Here is a 14,097-nt window from a genome sequence, read left to right as displayed (position 1 = left end):
AAGGGCTGGGATTAGAAGCAGGAATGGGGTGAGAGAGAAGGGATGGGGAAGGAAGGATTCAGAGAAGTTTGCGTTCCTTGACATCTGAAACGAAGAGAAAAAGTTTCTTCATCTCATCTGACGCCTTAACTAGGATGAAATGAAACTGGGGACAAGGACAGCTTTGAGAAAGGGTGAGTTGGTGCTGCTGGAGAAAGAAATAGAGTGTGTACACATGGCAACGCATGGCACTGAGTCTGGATCTCAGGATGCAGTGAGAATAACGCTCCAAAGAACATTGTATGTCCTGGAGATACCTGTTAACCTGGATGGGTTCGAAACATTTGGGATGGAGCTTCAGCTGGAATCCATGTGGGGATATGAGAAAGCTCTGGCTGGTAAAAGTAGGGAAAATTCCCGATATTCTATAAGTATATCAATGGGAAGAGGATAACCAGGGAAAGAGTAGGGCCCATAAGGGACCAAGGAGGCAATCTGTGGGTGGAGCCAGAGGACATCGCTAGAGTGTTGAATGAATACTTCACATCAGTCTTCACCCAAGAGAATGAGGATGAAGGTATGGAACTCGGGGAGAGAGACTGCGAGGTTCTTAAGCAAATTGATATAGGGAGTGACAAGGTATTGGAGGTGTTGGCAGGCTTAAAAGTGGACAAATCTCCAGGTCTGGATGATTTGTGTCCCAGACTGCTGAGGGAGGCAAGGGAGGAGATCGCAGGGGCTCTGATCCAAAATTTTAATTCCTCTCTGGCCACGGGGGAGGTGCCAGAGGACTGGAGAACAGCTAATGTGGTTCCGCTATTTAAGAAGGGTGGTAGAGAGAAGCCAGGGAACTACAGGCCAGTGAGTCTCACGTCAGTGGTAGGGGAACTATTGGAGAAAATTCTGATGGAGAGAATCTATCTCCACTTGGAGAGGCAAGGTTTGATCAGGGATAGTCAGCATGGCTTTGTCAGAGGGAGGTCATGCCTAACAAATTTGATTGAATTTTTTGAGGAGGTGACCAGGTGTGTGGATGAGGGTAGTGCAGTTGATGTAATTTATATGGATTTCAGCAAAGCCTTTGACAAGGTCCCACATGGAAGACTTATAAAGAAGGCAAAGGCACATGGGATACAGGGTAATTTGATAAGTTGGATTCAAAATTGGCTTTGTTGTAGGAGGCAGAGGGTGATGACAGAATGATGCTTTAGTGACTGGAAGCCAGTGTCCAGTGGCGTACCACAGGGAACTGTGCTGGGTCCCCTATTATTCATCATTCATATAAACGACATAGATGACTACGTGGGGGGTAGGATTAGTAAGTTTGCGGATGACACAAAGATTGGTGGTTAAGAGTGAAGTTGAGTGTCTTGGGCTACAGGAAGATATAGACAGGATGGTCAAATGGGCAGATGGAATTTAACCCTGAAAAGTGTGAGGTGATACACTTTGGAAGGAGTAATTTGACAAGGAAGTATTCAATGAATGGCATGACACTAGGAAGTTCTGAGGAACAAAGGGACCTTGGCGGATGTGTCCATAGATCTCTCAAGGCAGAGGGGTATGTTAGTGGGGTGGTGAAAAAGGCATATGGGACAGTTGCCTTTACCAATCGGGGCATAGATTATACAAGTAGGGAGGTCATGTTGGAGTTGTACAGAACCTTGGTGAGGCCACAGCTGGAGTACTGTGTGCAGTTCTGGTCGCCACATTATAGGAAGGATGTGATTGCACTGGAGGGGGTGCAGGGGAGATTCTCCAGAATGTTGCCTGGGATGAAACATTTAAGTTATGAAGAGAGGTTGGATAGACTTGGGTGGTTTTTGATGGAGCAGACAAGACTGAGGGGTGACCTGATGGAGGTGTTCAAGATTATGAGGGGCATGGACAGGGTGGATAGGGAGCAGCTGTTCCCCTTAGTCGAAGGGTCAGTCACAAGGGGACATAAGTTCAAGGTGAGGGGCAGGAGGTTTAGGAGGGATGTGAGGAAAAACTTTTTTACCCAGAGGGTGGTGACAGTCTGGAATGCGCTGCCTGGGAGGGTGGTGGAGGCAGGTTGCCTCACATCCTTTAAAAAGCACCTGGATGAGCACTTGGCACATCATAACATTCAAGGCTATGGGCCAAGTGCTGGGAAATGGGATTAGGTAGGTAGGTCAGGTGTTTCTCACGTGTCGGTGCAGACTCGATGGGCCAAAGGGCCTTTTCTGCACTGTGTGATTCTGTGATTCTGTGAAGTCAGAGCTGGAGACAGTCACTGAGGAAGGAGATGTGGCTGTGAAAGCAAGTTTTGGTAAACATCTTATCAAACACCAGGAGGGAAATGGAAAGCAATGAAGGTGAACAAGGTGAAAGAGACAAACAGAAATCCAGTCAGAGAGGAGAGCAGAACTTCTTCCCCGATGCCTATCTTGTAGAAGTGGCAATGAACTAAAATCGAAAATGACAGCAAAATACTGCGGATGCTGGAAATCTGAAATAAAAACAGGAAATGCTGGAAAATCTCAGCAGGTCTGGAAATATCTGTGGAGAGAGAAACGGGGTTAATGTTTTGAGTGAAATATGAATCTTCTTAGGAACCCATTTTAATTCCCTGCTCTGACTGCCCCGATGCTCTTAGCTGATGTCCTCTGTGTTTAAAAGCCTGTGAGGGCCCCTCAGAGACTGTTGGGGAATTGGAGTATTTTAAAAACAATATAAGCAATGTTAAGTTCAAGAGTCACAATGTTGTGTTTCAAAGCTCAGCTTTCTCCAGTGTAGAGAAACAATTCCTGTTGTGTTGATCCACGTCCACAATTTAATTTAACTTTTCCCCGAAAAGACAATATAAAAAGCTTTCAAGATCATGAGAATGATTTAATATTACAGCTGTACAGCCACACTGAATCTCAATTCCAGGCTCCGTCTAAACAGATTAATCAGTCAGTAGGCAGAGCCCAGTTGTTTCATAAACAAGCACTGTATTTTCCTTAACCCAAGGTACAACTGAACAAATACTGACAGCACCATTTTGGCTCTTCAATAGCAGAAATAACCCCGAGTATCTAGACTGATATCCTTAACATTAGATCAATATTCATAATAGGCTGCCGGTCATATCCTGGGTGACCCCAGGTCTATAGTTTACTGCTACAGTTATCAAATACTTCTATTTCGGTGGGAATAATAGATGCAAATTTTTAAATTTATTAAAGGTTCCAAGGGCATGGTTATTGCACCAACAGCAGTCTAACTTCAGTCTCTACTGAGAGCTCGCAGTGTAATCCAGTCTGCCATCTCTGAATTGAAGTCTCACCAAGGCAAAGAGCTCTGCACACTCCTGCTTTTATGAATAGGACCAGCATGGAACACTGGTTAAACTTTAATGCTTGCACAACCTGATTGTTAGTGTCATGCTGAAATTGCTTTGCATTGATGCAAAACAGAGTTGGCCTGTACATTATCTCATGTTCTGTTACAGTTTTTAGAGTAATTGTGTAATGCTATATAGACAGCACCAAGAGAGTAGGACTGAAATTCTATCCATTCACTTGCATTAGTTCCACTGAGATCCATAGAAGAAGGTTTCAACCTCCAGTGAGAGCCAGCACAATGCAACAAGGAGCCTCAACTTCATGAAACCCACATATACTTATGCACAAATTCAAGCCCAACCATTTGGATCAATATTGTACCAGTCAGTAAATTTACTATGTGTGCACGGTTCGGTTATATTTACAGCATACAATAAGCTTTTTAGTTTCTTCATACTCACATGCAGCATTTTTTTTCATTCCCTCACAGGATGTTGGGTTTCTCTGGCTGGGCCAGCATTTATTGCCCATCCCTAGTTGCCCTTGAGAAGGTGGCGGTGAGCTGCCTTCTTGAACCGCTGCAGTCCATGTGGTGTAGGTACACCCACAGTGCTGTTAGGGAGGGAGTTCCAGGATTTTGACCCAGTGACAGTGAAGGAACGGCCGATATATTTCCAAATCAGGATGGTGAGTGACTTGGAGGGAAATTTCCAGGTGGTGATGTTCCCATCTGTCTGCTGCCCTTGTCCTAGATGGTAGTGGTTGTGGGTTTTAAAGGTGCTGTCTAAGGAGGCTTGGTGAGTTCCTGCAGTGAATCTTGTTGATGGTATGCACTGCTGCTATTGTGCGTTGGTGGTGGAGGGAGTGAATGTTTGTGGATGTTGTGCCAATCAAGTGGGCTGCTTTGTCCTGGATGGTGTCAAGCTTCTTGAGTGTTTTAGGAGCTGCATTCATCCAGGCAAGTGGGGAATATTCTGTCACATTCCTGACTTGTGCCTTGTAGATGGTGGACAGGCTTTGGGGAGTCAGGAGGTGAGTTACTTATTGCACGATTCCTAGCCTCTGACCTGCTCTTGTAGCCACGATATTTATATGGCGAGTCCAGTTCAGTTTCAGGTCAATGGTAACCCCCAGGATGTTGATAGTGGGGGATTCAGTGATGGTAACGCCATTGAATGTCAAGGGGCAATGGTTGGATTCTCTCTTGTTGGAGATGGTCATTGCCTGACACTTGTGTGGCACGAATGTTACTTGCCATTTGTCAGCCTAAGCCTGGATATTGTCCAGGTCTTGCTGCATTTGGACATGGACTGCTTCAGTATCTGAGGAGTGGCGAATGGTGCTGAACATTGTGCAATCATCAGCGAACATCCCCACTTCTGACCTTATGATGGAAGGAAGGTCATTGATGAAGCAGCTGAAGATGGTTGGGGTGAGGACACTACCCTGAGGAACTCCTGCAGTGATGTCCTGGAGCTGAGATGACTGACCTCCAACAACCACAACCATCTTCCTTTATGCTGGGTATGACTCCAACCAGTGGAGAGTTTCCCCCCTGATTCCCATTGACTCCAGTTTTACTAAGGCTCCTTGATGCCACACTCGGACAAATGCAGCCTTGATGTCAAGGGCAGTCACTCTCACCTCACCTCGGGAGTTCAGCTCTTTTGTCCATGTTTGAACCAAGGTTGCAATGGGGTCAGGAGCTGAGTGGCCCTGGCAGAGCACAAACTGGGCGTCAGTGAGCAGGTTAATGCTTAGCAAATGCTGCTTGTTAACACTGTTGATGACCCCTTTCATTACTTTACTAATGATGGAGAGTAGACTGATGGGGCGGTAGTTGGCCAGGTTGGATTTGTCCTGCTTTTTGTGTACAGGACATACCTGGGCAATTTTCCACATAACCGGGTAGATGCCAATGTTGTAGCTGTACTAGAACAGCTTGGCTAGGGGTGTGGCAAGTTCTGGAGCACATGTCTTCAGTACTATTACCGGAATATTGTCAGGGCCCATAGCCTTTGCAGCATCCAGTGCCTTCAGCCCTTTCTTGATATCACCTGGAGTGAATTGAATTGGCTGAAGACTGACATCTGTGATGCTGGGGACCTCCGGAGGAGGCTGAGATGGATCATCCACTCGGCACTTCTGGCTGAAGATTGTTGCGAATGCTTCAGCCTTATCTTTTGCACTGATGTGCTGGGCTCCCCCATCATTGAGGATGGGGATATTTGTGGAGCCTCCTCCTCCAGTGAGTTGTTTAATTGTCCACCACCATTCACGACTGGATGTGGCAGGACTGCAGAGCTTAGATCTGATCCGTTGGTTGTGGAATCGCTTAGCTCTGTCTATCACTTGCTGCTTATGCTGTTTGGCACCCAAGTAGCCCTGTGTTGTAGCTTCACCAGGTTGACACCTCATTTTTAGGTATGCCTGGTGCTGCTCCTGGCATGCCCTCCTGCACTCTTCATTGAACCAGGTTTGATCCCCTGGCTTGATGGTAATAGATATGCTGGGCCATGAGGTTACAGATTGTGTTCGAGTACAATTCTGCTGCTGCTGATGGCCCACAGCATCTCATGGATGTCCAGTCTTCAGTTGCTAGATCTGTCCGAAATCTATCCCATGTAACACAGTGGTAGTGCTACACAACACAATGGAGGGTATCCTCAATGTGAAGGTGGGACTTCGTCTCTACAACGACTGTGCGGTGGTCACTCCTACCGATACTGTCATGGACAGATGCATCTGCGGCAGGCAGGTGGTGAGGATGAGGTTAAGTATGTTTACCCCTATTGTTGGTTCTCTCAGCACCTGCCGCAAACCCAGTTTAGCAGCTGCGTCATTTAGGGCTCAGCCAGCTCAGTCAGTAGTGGTGCTACCGAGCCACTCTTGGTGAAGTCCCGCACCCAGAGTGCATTCTGTACCCTTGCCACCCTCAGTGCTTCCTCCAAGTGGTGTTCAACATGGAGGGGCACTGATTCATCAGCTGAGGGAGGGCAGTACGTGGTAATCAGCAGGATGTTTCCTTGCCCATGTTTGATCTGATGCCATGAGACTTCATGGGGTCCGGAGTTGATGTTGAGAACTCCCAGGGCAACTCCCTCCTGAGTGTATACCACTGTGTCACCAACTCTGCTGATGGTGGTGTCCGGGACATTTTCTGTAAGGTATGATTCTGTGAGGATGACTATGTCAGGCTGTTGCTCTCCCAACTTAGATACCAGCCCCCAGATGTTAGTAAGGAGGACTTGCAAGGTTGGCAAGGCTGCCATTGCTGTTTTTGTTTCCAGTACTGAGGTCGATGCTGGGTGGTCCGTCCGGTTTCATTCCTTTTTTGTGTCTTTGTAACGGGCTCGGCCATTTCAGAGTCAACCACGTTGCTGTGGGTCTGGAGTCACATGTAGGCCAGACCAGGTCAGGACAGCAGATTTTTTTCCCTAGAGGACATTAGTGAACCAGATGGGTTTTTACAACAATCGACAGCGTTTTCATGGTCATCATTCAACTTTTAATTCCAGATCTTTATTGAATTCCAATTCCACCATTTGCCACAGTGGGATTCGAACCCTAGAGCATTTCCCTGGGTCTCTGGATTATTTGTCCAGCGACAACACATCGCCATCGCCTCCCCCAGTTTAGCATACACAATGGAGCCCAAGCATCAGAAGAAACCACATTACCCATTCTGCATTGCAAATTAAATGTGACCTGCGAAGCTGACACATTAAATAATAGCTTAACAAGTAAATATAACAAAATGGAGAGTCTGATACTTACTGATTTGAGGTTAGAGTGATACCTTGAAGTGTCACATACAATGCAGTATCCAATGAGTCTGTCCCCAGGGAACAAGTAACTTGGCTCCACTGGTGAGAGGAGTACCTCAGTTGTTGCAGGTAAGAACCATTCGATTGTAACATCACTGAGAACAGGTGCCATTGATTTCTTCAGGGACTTTACCATCTACCAAACAGAAAATTGGCTCATTATTCCCTTTGTCACTCAAGTTTAATTTGCATATAGCTCCTGAAGATGAAGCAGCTCTGATTCTCATTTCAACATTGCTGCTAAATCCAGGCCAGGAAGAAATATTCATTTAACCACCAGATAATTGCAGTGAGGAGATCTTACACAGCGAGACCTTAAGACAGGCAAACTGTCAGAACCATTGACTTGGGCATTTACTTCAGTCTGTGTTTTTATTCTTGATTCTCAATTACAAGGTATTTAATGACCGATTGGAGTGTGTTTAATGACTCATTGCAGTGTAGTTAATGACCGATTGGAATGTATTTAATGACCGATTGGGGTGTATTTAATGACAGATTAGAACGTGTTTAATGACCGTTTGGAGGGTGTTTAATGACCAATTGGAGTGTGTTTAATGACACATTGCAGTGTATTTAATGACCGATTGGGGTGTATTTAATGACACATTACAGTGTATTTAATGACACATTACAGTGTATTTAATGACTGATTGGGGTGTATTTAATGACCGATTGGGGTGTATTTAATGACCGATTGGGGTGTATTTAATGACACATTGCAGTGTATTTAATGACCGATTGGGGTGTATTTAATGACCGATTGGGGTGTATTTAATGACACATTGCAGTGTATTTAATGACACATTGCAGTGTATTTAATGACCGATTGGGGTGTATTTAATGACACATTGCAGTGTATTTAATGACTGATTGGGGTGTATTTAATGAACGATTGGGGTGTATTTAAGGACAGATTGGAACGTATTTAATGACCGATTGGAGTGTAGTTAATGACTGATTGGAATGTGTTTAATGACAGGTTGCAGTATATTTAATGAACGATTGCAGTGTATTTAATTACCAATTGGAGTATATTTAATGAAAGATTGGAATGTGTTAAGTGACAGATTGGTGTGTGTTTAATGACAGATTGCAGTGTATTTAATGAATGATTGCAGTGTAATTAATAAACAATTGGAGTATACTTGATAACAATTGGAGTGTGTTTAATGACCAATTGGAGTGTAGTTAATGAACGATTGGATTGTATTTAATGACAGATTGGAATGTATTTAATTACCGATTGGAGTGTGTTTAATGACAGATTGGAATGTATTTAATGACCACTTGGTGTGTATTTAATTACCGATTGGAGTGCGTTCCATCACCAATTGTAGTGTATTTACCATAGAAAAGTTACAGCACAGAAGGAGGCCATTCGGCCCATCTTGTCCATGCCAGCCCGAGGATACCCAGGTGCCCTTTCTAATCCCACCTTCCTGCACCCGGCCCATTTAACGCTCTACACTTGTTGTTGGAGCTCACTTGTTCTGAAATTCCACATTTCAAATTGGCATTTGTCTTTCTAGAGTTAATCTAGTTTCTAAGGCTGGAATTTATTTGGCTGTATCTCCAGATTATTATTTACCATGTTTAGTCTACTGACATTAAATTACAATTAAATCATTCTCTGTAAAGGTCTTCAAAATGTCTATTTTGTACCTTTGGCTGTAACCTTTCCCCTTCAGCAAGAAATTCTGCTGCTCCTTTGGAGGCAGAAGCAATTCCCAAGACTAGTCTTCGGCAAGCATTCCGTCCAATTCCAAAACTATAGCATCTGTGGTGAAAGGACAGTGTGACTATTGTTCACAAAAATAGATCCAGTTATACAGAAAATACAATGTAGCTGTTTCCCTCTCTTCACTTCCATCACTGTGCCAGAAATCAAAATGGAGCAGGAATGAATGACCCAATGTATCCAATTCTCATGTACTGTAAGGGCAAAATCATTATTCTGTTATAAACAGTACCCTTTTCAGCAATAAATTCACACATATTGTCCTGATGATGGAATTTGTGCATGAATGATATGAACCTGTAATTTCATCGGCTAACCAAACATATACTGAATAATTTAACAAGGGCTTTTTAAAGACAAGAGAAGACATTGTCCAAATGTGGCTTCCACAAGTCACCTGATGTCTGGAATTGTTAAGTTGACCACTTTTCTGGAAAGTTTCTATATGGATTGCACTGCAGACTTGATCTGACATGCTGCTCATGGAATTCAACCTGAGGCTGTCAAAATCTACTTCAAAAAGGAACTATTGAAAGGAAAGGGACATAGCATTTGCGTCTTTATAAGATTACCTCTCCAGTGGAAACTGAAAGTATACCAGGAAGGGGGTCATCAAAATGCATAGTGACTCCTTCAGAAGCTAATGACTGAGATATTATAAGCCATAGAGCAAAAGCCAGATTCAGACATCAGATAAGCAAACTCCTTCTGAAATCATTGTGGGGAAAGAAGGCCATGTGACTGGTAATCACTTCTGAAATCTCTTTATACAGCTACTAAACTCAGGAGCAAGAGTAGTCTGGAAAAGCTGCCAATGGAGCAGTAAGACACTCCTTGGAAAATCTCTGCCACAGCAAAAAACTCATCATAAACAGTGAACTCTCTTTACCTTTTCAGTATTGAACTTTGAATTTTGCTAAGAAAGTTAATACCTCCAGTATAACTTGTAAAAGTTTGCATACTTATGTATGTGTAGATGTGGATCATGAAAATTCGAGAAGCACAGGTTTACCTTTTTAAATATTTTGCTATCATTACCTGGGTAGATTTTTAACTCAATAAAACTAACCCCTGTTGATTTAAAATTTCTAAAAAGTGTCAGACTCATTTCTTTGCAATCAGTATATAAGCGGTTAAACACACGACATTTAAAAAATTCCTTCATCCTCCTAAATCCACAAACAAACCTGTTATGGTCAGGCCTGGAGTGATAAATTAGGGGAGTCAGTTTTTACCCCTCCTCATAGGGTCATAACAGTATTTAACATAAAATCAAACTAAAAATGATTTATTTTAAAAGTGTACACACTTTCAACATCACCAGCTGCTCTTGCAATATATTTGGCTTTCTAATTGCAACATCTAGTTTTCTATTTTTGAACCTTTGATTGTGTCCTGGCCAATATTTAGTCTTCAATTCAAATCAGTAAAATAAATTATCTGACTGCTGTTTGTGGAAATTTGTTGTGTACAAATTAGCTACTGCATTTTCTGCACGATATGACAATATTTCATAAGCGCTTCAATCTGATTGGTTGGCAGCTCTGTAGTCCCAGAAGCTCCAGTGGTAGCTGTGGTAAGGACTGGGACTACAAACAGTCTGTAATGACTACAGCTGATGTTAATTGCTGCGCAAACCAAATCCCAGAGGGAAATTTGGCTGATGGGCCATACCCTTTTTTTTGTATTCTGTAAAGGAGAAGATGATGTAACGATCTCAGCAGAAAGAGGTTCGGTAACACTTTTGAGACTTTAAAATTAAAAATAAAAGTTTTATTAACAAGAATAAAAGTAAACTTAAGTACACAAGATTACAGTTGTACAATTAAGGTTAGTCTTACAAAATATTCCCCAAAAAAGACTCTCCACTTGGTCAGATCCACAAGTAAACACCTTCCAGGCAACAATCCCGTATAGATGTTCAACTATAAAAAAAATCCAGTAATATTACCCAAGGCAAACTGCTGGATCTTTAATAGAGGCATACCACATGAGCTCTGCTGTGGAATTCAAACTTCAGAATAAAACTGCTTATTGTAGCCTAAGACTTTTCTGGCTTGACAGGATGGCTGATTCAAATCAGCAACTTCTCCCAGCCCAGAGCTAACAGCTCCAGCAGCTACCAACAGCTCAAACAGCTATAGATATCCTAAACTCTCAACAGTAACTGTAAAACACTTTTTAATCCCCTTTAATCTCTGGTTCCATTGTTTTCACATCTCTTTGAAATTCTATTCCTTCCAAATATAGGATCTTTCACGTTACCATTTTGTCTTTGCTTTCGGGCCAATAAAATATAATATCCACCCCTTCTATTTACCTATGGAACTCTTGCAAGATGCAAACATGTTCCTTATACCTCTGACTGCCCTTTGATATTCAAACAAACTCTCAACTTATCTAAAAATGCAAATGTTAGGTCAAACCTATTTACTTGTACCTCAAACCTAACACCTCAGATTCTAAGTCCTGGAGTCCAGAGCCAGCTAAGTGCGGGGGCGTTGGTCTCATAGTGGGAAGGGGAGATGAGGCCAGGATGGTGGGGGAGAGACCTGGGGGGTCAGACCTTTGGAGGGACCCAGTGTGAAAGGAGGCTCTTGAGGAAGGCGACCTCCTTCCCACCAAAGTAGGGTGACCTGCAGGGTGTGCCCCTGCCCCTGAGCTCCTCCTACCAGCCTCGAAATTGAGGCCAATAATTGGCCATTAAGGGTCTCAATTAAGGTGAGGGCAGGCACCCTAAAATTACAGACAGGTTGGGGTGGGCAGGAGGATGGTGGGAAAGCCACCTGGGGAATTTTACAGGCCCCCCCACCTGTAAACCCACTGGCAAGGGTCCATGAAATTCTGCCTCATGATTTATACATCTCTCTCTCCCACTTAAATATTAATATTACCCAAAATCAAATATAGCCCCTCTCAATCTTATCCATTGTGACTGTAAAACCATTTCAGTTGGCTTTAGTTCTTCTATGATTGGGTGGGGAAGAGAAGCTAATGGATAGGAAATTCCATGGTTGGGACAGCTCAAAGGCTGAATTATGACACTGGCTGGTGTCTTAGCTTCTCAACTACTTACCTGACAATTTGGCCAGCACAGGTTCAGGCCCAGGAGAGCTGACCCACTCCACCCCATAAGGTCATTTAAGAGCCTTGTTAAGGTTGGTAATGAAGGCCAATTGGGATTTTCCAGTTGGCTTCCAATTTCCTGATGAAATGGGAAGCAGTTGAACAGCCTGGAGGTGGGCACCCAGCAGCAGACCGCAATGCCAACACTCCTGGCAGGATTACAACCCTCCCTGTTGCCTGGGTGGGGGAACAGCCAAAAGCCAACCTGTAGAGGGACTCCATTCCCCCACACCCCCACCCCCTCACCCACCCCAGCCCACCCCCACAAGTGGCCTGGTTACGTTTTGTGATTATTAAAAGTATTAAAGAGTGGCTTAGAGATCACCTGATTTTTGAAACAGCCACCCAATTACTAACCTGGACTCAGCTGATCCTCTGAAGCTGAAAGGCCTTTGGTTGGTGAGCTCCCAAAGATGCAGGCCAATCATCTTCAACTGGACCAGAAACCTGTCTCCAATGAGGAGTTCACCCAGATGAAAATCTTTAATCAGTTTCTCACTGGAGAGGGATTTCTGACCCGAAAACAAACCCGCCTCCCGCCTCCGTGCTGGAAATTCAATCCCATAAGTCAGCAGATTGATCAGTGTTGGAGCAGAATGCGAGTTGGATCCAGAGTATGCCAAGGTTTTGCATGGAGCTGAGCATTGCTGCACCTTTGCTCACTCCTCTGAGCATTAACGCTCTGGATGTACCTGGCGTAAATTCTATCCAGCTTCAGGCACTGAAGTGTCATTGGGGACATTCTGCATACCTGGGATTGAGAGACAGTATTGTGGGAGGGGAGTGGGGGGGTGGTGGTGTGAATCACTGTTTTATGCAGGAACCTTTTCCCTAGATTCTGCAATACCCTTAGAAAGCATTGTAGAGAAAGAGAATCAAGCCACCAGTCAGCATCTGTATTGATCTAGACACACACGGAGGTCTTTCCCTTTGACCTTGTCTCAGAAGCTGTGCTTTAGACATGAACTTTTAGAAATTCTCTGTTCAAATCAGGAGAAGGATGTGCAATGTCACAACTCAACACCTCTGTGTCAGGAAGTAACCACAGCTCAAAAGGTTGATGTCACAGCATTATTGCAAGGAGTTAAAGGGACGTTTACCAGATCAGCCAGTTTGCTTCTCTTCCACAGTAAAGTCTCTTTGGGAGGGCAATTCAGTTTGTGCACCTCAACAGTATTTCCGAAATGAGAACAGAAAACAGACCTGCAACATTTTTAGAATCACGAGGCTGGCCAGGTTTGAGGGCTATTGATAGCACCTATGAGGCATAGCATGAACTCAAAGTAACCCCAATGTTTATATAAAACCAAGAGAATTAGATCACTCCTCACCTTCTAAATTCAAGGGAATGCAAACCAAGTTTAGAAAACATGTGCTGATGATGTAACCGTTGAAGCCTTGGCACCGCCCTGGTGAATCTGCAGTGCAGTCCCAACAAGGCCAATGCCAGGCTTAACAGAGGAGAGTCAAGCCCCACATCTGCTTTGGACATTAACATTGGGGTTGTTTTGTAATCAGTGCCATGCAAGTTTCTCATTGTTGATGTATCAAGTTTTTCATATTATTGTTCTGGTTTTGCCTGGGCTAAAATTCATGTTGTCTCTCAAACATGAGGGAAAACGAAATAGAAAGATATGTTGATGGGATTCTGATGAAATGCTGGTGGGATTCTGATGGGATGCTAATAAAATGCTGATATGCTAATGAATGCTGATGATATGCTGATGATATGCTGATGGTATGCTAATAAAATGCTGATATGCTGATGAAATGCTGATGATATGCTGATGGGTGCTGATGAAATGCTAATAGGATTCTGATGGGATGCTAATAAAATGCTGATATGCTAATGAATGCTGATGATATGCTGATGGGATGCTAATAAAATGCTGATATGCTAATGAATGCTGATGAAATGCTGATGATATGCTGATGGGATGCTAATAAAATGCTGATATGCTGATGGGTGCTGATGAAATGCTAATGGGATTCTGATGGGATGCTAATAAAATGCTGATATGCTAATGAATGCTGATGATATGCTGATGATATGCTGATAAAATGCTGATATGCTAATGGTTGCTGATGAAATGTTGATGAAATGCTGATGAAATGCTGGTGGGATTCTGAT

At 43.6% G+C, this 14,097-nt stretch overlaps 1 protein-coding gene across 1 annotated transcript in view; it reads right to left on the bottom strand.

The window, feature by feature from the left end:
- vwa5b1 (von Willebrand factor A domain containing 5B1) overlaps positions 1–14,097 on the bottom strand; it is a 258,318-nt gene that overhangs the window by 120,640 nt on the left and 123,581 nt on the right. Inside the window, 2 exon segments of the mRNA XM_078557677.1 lie at positions 7,050–7,235; positions 8,765–8,879. Coding sequence (XP_078413803.1) covers positions 7,050–7,235; positions 8,765–8,879 — 301 coding nt within the window.

The sequence above is a fragment of the Cetorhinus maximus genome, chromosome 15, assembly GCF_964194155.1.
Source record: "Cetorhinus maximus chromosome 15, sCetMax3.hap1.1, whole genome shotgun sequence".
NCBI lineage: Eukaryota > Metazoa > Chordata > Chondrichthyes > Lamniformes > Cetorhinidae > Cetorhinus > Cetorhinus maximus.
Note: the sequence above shows the minus strand (reverse complement) of the source record. Positions and strands in the feature narration are given on the sequence as shown.